Genomic DNA, 7,874 nt, shown 5'->3' with positions numbered 1-7,874 from the left:
GCCAGTGTGTCCATCCCGTGACCAGAGGGAGACATTAGTGTTGTGGTTTTGGCCAAGAAATAAATCTTCCATTTTCCCTGGAGACAGAATCTGTCTGTATCTGTCCAAACCATCTGAAGAGTCTGGAACAAAGGCCCGGAGAAGCGCAGCTGTGCCAGAGGGGATGCTTCTGCAAGCAGCGCTCATGCAGCCCTGGAAATGTCCTGGCAGAATGCTTTAGGCCTAGGATGACATGTTCCAGAAATGCAGCCTAAAGAATTTACCACTTTAAATATTAATAAAATGGATAAAAGATGCTAATATATTTTAAAAACAAAATCCCTGCAACTCAATAATTTAAGGATCAATGCATTACTCATAATTACGGATGCGGTGTTCTCCACTGTGTTCATACCGATGCATGAATTAATCGAGGAAGTCTTTCTAAGGACACCCCATCCAGAAATACATTTGTATTTTGACTTTATACACACATATGTGTGGAAAGTCTCTTTATATTTATCTACTCTAACATAGGCATTTGGATAATTTATTCATCCCAGGGGAGACATAATTCCCAAACCAACTCCAATCTTTAGGTGGAATGATGGGCCTCAGAAATAAATCATCTAAGAAAATCCAAGCTTCAGTACAATCGTGTTTGCCTAAATAATCACAGACCCTGTAAGATCTGTCATCCCGCAGCAGTGCTGCAGGATCCAGGCCGTGGAACGAGGCTGATGATGCCTTTGGGCTCTAGCACCCCTGCACCCTCCCTGAGATCCGCACATCTCCCTCATGGCGTCCCCAAGCCACGCTCTGTCCACGGGGACACGTCACTAAGAGTGAGATGCTCTGCTGTAGGACTGTACATGCCTGCTGTGGGTTTTTTAAAAGCATGTTTTCTTTTATGTCCTTAAGTATTTCCTTGTCCTTTTTTCCTTGCCCTATAACATAAAAAAATTCTAGCGTGCCTTCACTTACAGTGTGTGGCTGTACTCGGGACAGAGAATGCTGCTGCGCAGTAGTGTAAGCGAGAATCGCACCAGGGATCACTGCAATGCTTTAGGTGGAGTCAATCCACAGTGTACTTGTTCTTAGAATGAAACCTAACCATGCAATGGTTTGCATAGTAGGGCAAGGTCACCACTTTTATAAAGTATTCTTCAGATTTCAGGGCTTAGACATGATGGTGCTGTATGAGACCTTTGTGCTGGGAAATATGATGGCCTGGCTGATATTTTATGAGATATAGCTTTGAGGGAAAAAAGGTGACTCTTGAATGTATTTAGGATCCAAACGTGAATGTCAGATTTTGTGAACTGAAAGCCTTCGGAGAAGAGTCAGGTGCAAGGACAGCCTATCCCTTGAGAAGGGTTTTACCATCCATACCAGAGGACCAGTGCTGCAGGGCCCAGGCCAGGGGAGCAGCACTTTAGGGTCCGGGCTAGGGGAGCAGAGCTGTAGGGTCTACACCAGGGGAACGGCGCTGTGGGGTCCGGGCCAGGGGAGCAGCGCTGTAGGGGATACACCAGGGGAGTGGCGCTGTGGGGTCCGGGCCAGGGAAGTGGCGCTGCGGGGTCTATGCCAGGGGAGCGGCGCTGTAGGTGATACACCAGGGGAGTGGCGCTGTGGGGTCCGGGCCAGGGGAGCAGCGCTGTAGGTGATACACCAGGGGAGTGGCGCTGCGGGGTCCGGGCCAGGGAAGCGGCGCTGCGGGGTCTATGCCAGGGGAGCGGCGCTGTAGGTGATACACCAGGGGAGTGGCGCTGTGGGGTCTGGGCCAGGGGAGCAGCGCTGTGGAATCTATACCAGGGGAGCAGCCCTGCCACACTCTAGTGCACATGGCCCCTGTGGCTTGTAAAGCGCCCTTCCAAGGAAGAGAAGAGGCAAGGCCCCCTGAGAGCTCCATGCTAAGAAGCCAGGACGCCCTCCGCCCACCACAGAAGGTAATTTGAGAATGACAGCTGCATACAAATGGAAGAAATCCAAAGAATCTGTGAAGAGGGCTGGCTTCACTAGAGACAGCAAAGGAAAATAAAAATATAAGGGGTTCTGGTGGGGACCGGGCTCCCTCAAAGATAGAGACCGTCCGGGTGGAGCAGCGTGACATGCCAACGCCTTGTAGTTCCCTGGGGGCCTGAGGGAGACTCTGGCATCAGCATGGGGAGCTTTTCCAAGGTGGTGGGAGGGTAATGGATCCTGAAAACGGGGTGAGGGCAGCGAGAAACTCCCTGGGGAGGCCCGGGAAGCCTGGGAACAGGGCCGCTGCCGCGGTTCCTCACACAGGTGACACTGCTGAGTTCACTGACAGATCTACTGTTTTTGGTACCTAGCTACAGGTGTGTACAAACAAAAGGGCATTTTGTAAAAAGAGAAGCTTTCTTGGCAATGCCATCTTTTTGATAAAGTTGTGCTAAGGATGATCTTATCTGTCGTATTTTAAAAGCTAAGCACACACATCCCAAAGTGGATCGTGGCCGGGGGCATAGTGGCCCTAGGATGGCCTGTGCAGACAGGCCGCTGTGGCCTCCAGCATTCACAGAAGGCAGGTTGCCTCCGGGGAGGGCTTACGCAGGGTGCAGAAGGTGGCCAGGGAGGGGCGGTCAGCACCGCAGAGCAAACCCCATCCTCTGACCATCAGTCTATAAAGCAAAAGAAAGAAAATAATAAAGGTACTAGCAGAGTTTCTGGAACATAATATGATTGGTTCTATAGTTCAAGCAAAAAATAAAGCAGGAGAAGAAGTCTGGGAGAAAAACATGATAAAGAAAACACTGTTTCAGAAATAAATTAATTCGCATTTAGGAATGTGTGGAACAGTTATGGATTAGTTTCTATGGTCTTGGCAAAGTGTTAGGTGCTGGTAGAGAACAGAAAGACGCACACAGTGTATTTGTATTTTCCCTCTCTAAGAAATGAGCAACAAATGGGCCGGCCAAATAGCTCAGCAGATTAAAGCTCCTGCAAGCTGGCCAGGGTGCCATCCCCGGGCCTGACGTGCTGGCCCCGCCCCTGGGGCGCGCTGTGACAGCGATGGAGACAGGGCCTGATGGCACGCCTATAATCTCAGCACTTGGGAGACTGTAAACAGGAAGATCACTATGAGTCTGATCTTGTAGTGAGACCCTGAATATCCTGTAGACCCTTCCCTAAAATAAAAAAAAGAAAAGAAAGAAACGAGCAACAAACGCGAAATAAAACGAAAACCTCTGAATTAGAGTAGGAAACGTGAACAGCCCTTTGCACAGTAAGGGAACATGTCTCATGGAGCATGGAGGGCGGTGTCCCTTTAATCCTTTCCTGTCGGGGACTTTATGGAGCACCAGGAGGAGAAAATGCAGAAGCGACCGCATTCAGGCAGAGCCTGCCACACGCAGGGGAGCTTCGAGCCGAAGGGAGCCTGATGGGCGGGAGAGAAAGCGCGAGGTCTAGCGCGATGTAAAAGTTCGCAGATGAGTTTCTCAATTATGCAAATAATTATGCGGACAAGAAAACGTCTTATTGTATCCTCCCAGAAAATAGAACAAAATGGAAATGCATTAAACTGTAGAAGAAAGCGAACTGGTTTTTCAGTGCGGTTTATTTTTATATGCCGCTGCCATAATAGTCCATTATCTTCTGTTCCAGATTCACTGGCCCAGCACAGCGCTAAAAATAGACGACTGCATCATGAAAGGGAAGGACGCGGTAAGTGCTGTCCCTGGAAGTCGCAAGTCACCAGCTATGCTCCGGCGCGGCCACACAGGGTTCTCTTTGTTATTAAAAAGAACTGTATTTCTTATCAAAAAGCTCACATGCAGTTTAGCTCCTGAGGAAAACATGTAAACACATATGTTTAATGCATTTGTGCTCGTGTGAAATCAGCTTCCGGAACCCACTGCCATGAGACCTGGGATTTCGCTTTGTCTTGATAATCTTGGATGCGTAAACTCCTTATGCTCAGCCTGCTTTGCAGGGCAGCTTGAGAAAACTATGGGCTTTTTTTTTTTTTTTTTTTTTTTAATTTGAGGAAAACCTAGAGCCACCGTGAGATTTACCTTCACTTTGATTAGTACAGCAGGAACGAGACGTGAAAGGGGAGAGGATGTGGAGTTCCAGGAGGGATGGAGGCGATGCTTGCATCTGGGGTCTTTCTGGCTGGCTGTGTGTGGCTTCCTCCAGGTGTGGGAGTGGAGAGGCTGCTGCATGTGTCCCTGCTGCCCTGGGGACAGGAGCCTGAGCACCCACCGGGCTGCCCTGTTGTACAATGCACCTCAAGGGAGGCAGTGGACCTCCCTGGAAACATGAATTTAGCCTTTGTCTACTAAGGCCAAAAGCCACGTGAATGACTGCCACACACTGATCCGGTGCTGCTCTCTGTGCCCAGCCCCGATCCCCGCGTGGAGCTGATTAACTGAACATCCTCTCAGGCACTGTCAACCTTGGCTCCAAGGAGCAACCTGTAGCTCGCTGGCTCGCTCCCACAGGCGACAGTGTCCACCGAGGAAAAGCAGGTGCCATGCGGTATGAGGCCAGAGTGTCCCCATCCCTGATGATACTCCGTAGTCATCCACGTAACGTTGTAGATCAGATTCTACTCCATATCCACGCACACAGTGTCACAGAGAGGAAAGTGAGCACTCCGCTGCCCCAGACAGGCGACCGAGCAGCGTGTTCCTTACACACCTGCACAGGTGCCACCATGCCTGCTGTGGGTCAGCTCGCCTCCTAGCACAGCTATGGGAGGGACTTTGAAGTGCCGAAGTCCTGGGCTGTCCTCGTAGGACATTGTATGTGCAGAATGTTGCATGTATTCTTTTCAAAGAAATGATTGGCCTTAACAAATTTAGTATTTCTTCCATAATTCATATTTTATTAGTACACATTTCTAGCACAGAGTGATTGTATTCATCATGAGGAATACAAAAGACAAAGTAAAATGTAAGATGAATTGGGACAGACGTTTTGCACAGAGAGAGGTCGAGCGATGGAGGAGGAGGGGAATGGAGCGGAAGGAGACTTAAGAATTAAAGTGTGTCATCATTCATTTTGGTGAGAGAGCAGGACCTAATCTGGCAAGAGGATATTTGCTAGAATTAATTTAGCCAAAGTGATTTTGAAGTTATTTTAAATGTTTTCCTCCACTCAGAAAATTCACCATAAAATGCACATCATGATAGCGTATTAGGAGTTGTCACAGGCCAGAAATGTAGCTCAGCAGTCCAGCGCCTGCCTGGCAAGCATAAGGTCCTGCGTTCCATTTGTGGTACAAATAAAAGTGTCAACTGTGTTGTGTGTGTGTTAGAGTGAACTTGATTAACGGCAGTGTGACAGTGTGGCAAACGAAAACTGTGGCTTCAAGAACTTATGTGTAACGCCAGCGTGGTGCCCCTATGGCCCTAGTCTGTTTTGTACGTAGAGTTTTATAGACCACAACCACACACATAATCTTTCAAAGACTCTGGCTGCTTGCGTGCTGCAGGTGGGGACGAGGACGAGGGTGGCTGCAGAGCCATGCCCACCAAAGAAAGCAGCACTCAGTCCGATCCTTTATGCAACAGTTTGTGGAGCCTAAAAGCAGTTACAATGTTACAATGAAATGTTATTTATATTGATTCTTTTCTATTCACTTGAGATTCGCTCTGAAGCTGCTAAAGCCCTCCAGTGCATATGCTTCCTTATGAATCACAAAGCTACACATAATTGTCGTTTCCAACCTGTGCTGGTTCAGCTTTGGGAGTGACCCAACTTCATCGAGGAGTGTCACTCTTCGAATCTTTGCACTCAAATGCACCTCTGAGCCGTGTTTCCTCTTCTTCCACTGGGATCTTACATACACGAGAAACGATTCCATTATGAAATGTAACTCACACCTCACTGCTAACTGACACGCATGTGACAGTCGCCCAGTTTCTTCTCCTTGGTCCTTGTCTTCCTCCCACCTACCCCTCTTGCCACTGCACCTGAAGATATCTCTGGGAAAACTTGGGGTCTCCAATAAGAAGAGACGCAAACATTGGAAAGGGTCAGCATGCTGCCAGCCCATCTCCCTGACTGGTGTCCTCCCTTTGCTCTAGAGCGAGTGTGCGAACTTCGTTCGTGTTTTGCATCACTACAATAGGACCCACCTCCTGGCGTGCGGCACCGGAGCCTTCGACCCGCTGTGTGCCTTCATTCGGGTTGGCTATCACTTGGAGGTAAGAAAGCTCCATTTGTTATTATAAGGAAAAGTGACAGTGACACAAGTTCTCTTTAAAATAAAGATGGCGCCCTTTTCCCCATGTATGACCTAAGTGTGTGGGATATGCTGACTGTGTTCACTTGAGACAAAGAAATTATTTCTGGGCCTTTTGACCTGCCAGCTATGTTTCTGTGAATCAGTTCTCTGAGTAATTATGCAGCAACTTTATTTGCTTAATTTATTCACTTCAAAATTTTTGTTTCGTCAAACAGTTCTCTATTATGTATATCTATTAATTTACCTGCCAAACAAACTGGAATCTATGTGAATAGAGAAAGAGAGGTAATTCATACAAATAAAACACGGCCTGCAATGGGGCGTGCAGAGCCTTCTGACTCGCCTCCACCCTGTGACTCACAGCCACCCAGTAACACAGGCAGAGTCCACATGAATTCTGCGCCCGTCCCGAAGTCGCTGCCCCAAGATCAGCTGCAGCTGTTCCTACGAGGATCGCTTTGGTGCGTGCACTCTGGAGTGTCTTCCGTCACAGCAGCCCCGGAGGGCTAGGAAACAATACTCTGATGTTAAAAATGGATTCTGTCCCTTGGGTGAGAAAGGCCAGCCCTTCATCTAGAAAGGACAATGACAAAATAGAGATCTAGGCATCAACAATCAAGCACCTAGACTTGTGATACTTATGCCCTCATTAGGAAAGGGTAGCAATGACTGAAAAAATGTAATCAGCAACAAAAAATAGAGAACAACATTCATTTTACCACTAAAATATTTCTGATAAACTCACGCACTCCCCGTTGCAAGCACAGTTAGCACCATGGACATACCTAGTGGCTGAGGTTCTCAGAGAGGGCCCGGGCCTGAGCTGCTGCCCTGTTAGCCACCCTTGCAGGCAGGGTATCAAATGGACACATTGATCTGCTACTATGCCGCCTGTACCTGTAAGCTGAAGTACTATACACAAATACATAGGGCCTACCAAATAGCTCATTGGATTAAAGTACCTGTAAGCAGGCACAGGGGCCGGGGTTCAACCCCCAGGCCTGCCTTGCCTGCCCTGCCCTTGGAGCGTGCTGAAACAGTAGTTGTGTGCACCTGTAATCCCAGCTCTTGGTGAGCTGTAAACAGGCGGATCACTACGAGTCCCATCTAGTACTGAGAACTTGAACACCCTGTAGACCCTTCCCTAAAATACAAAACAAACAAACAAACAAACAAAAAACCGAATACATAGCAATGGATTTGCTGAGTCATTTTAAGGAGTGATGCAGGTGGTGTGATAGAACTTCAGACAGACACGTCGAAGGCGAGCCAGGCACAGCGCATGTGCACGCACAGGGAGACTGAGTGCGTTTGGTCTTGTGCTGCACATCTGCTAGCAAAGAGCACCTGCTGTTTTCATTTATTTCAAATGTGTTTGTTTTACCTTTATTTTTTTACAGGTATTTTCTTGGGATGGAATTCTGGATTAATGGTTCTTTTTATTTTTTATTTTTTCTATCATTTAGCATTTCAAAGAAACTTTATTATCTGCTAACCATCTAATGTAAATTAATATTTTATTTGTATTGATGTTATCCTGTTAGTAATTATTTCATCTTTCAAGATTTTACCTTAATCTTGGCTTTTTAGAGTTTTTTATGCAGTATATTTAGAGCTGGTAAAGGAGATTATATTTCTTAGAATACTGATATTTTTGGATACAAGCATTCATGTT

General features: G+C 47.4%; 1 protein-coding gene across 1 annotated transcript in view; it reads left to right on the top strand.

Annotated features, from left to right (window-relative positions):
• Window positions 1–3,253: 3,253 nt before the first annotated feature.
• Window positions 3,254–7,874, top strand: part of Sema3e (semaphorin 3E) — a 261,237-nt gene continuing 256,616 nt past the window's right edge. Inside the window, exons 1-3 of the mRNA XM_012516491.1 lie at window positions 3,254–3,403; window positions 3,610–3,669; window positions 6,039–6,158. Of these exons, the coding sequence (XP_012371945.1) occupies window positions 3,254–3,403; window positions 3,610–3,669; window positions 6,039–6,158 (330 nt within the window). The remainder of the gene's footprint in view (window positions 3,404–3,609; window positions 3,670–6,038; window positions 6,159–7,874) is intronic.

The sequence above is a fragment of the Octodon degus genome, unplaced genomic scaffold (assembly GCF_000260255.1).
Source record: "Octodon degus isolate 3935 unplaced genomic scaffold, OctDeg1.0 scaffold00108, whole genome shotgun sequence".
NCBI classification, from domain to species: domain Eukaryota; kingdom Metazoa; phylum Chordata; class Mammalia; order Rodentia; family Octodontidae; genus Octodon; species Octodon degus.
This window is presented reverse-complemented; position numbering and strand designations above follow the sequence as displayed.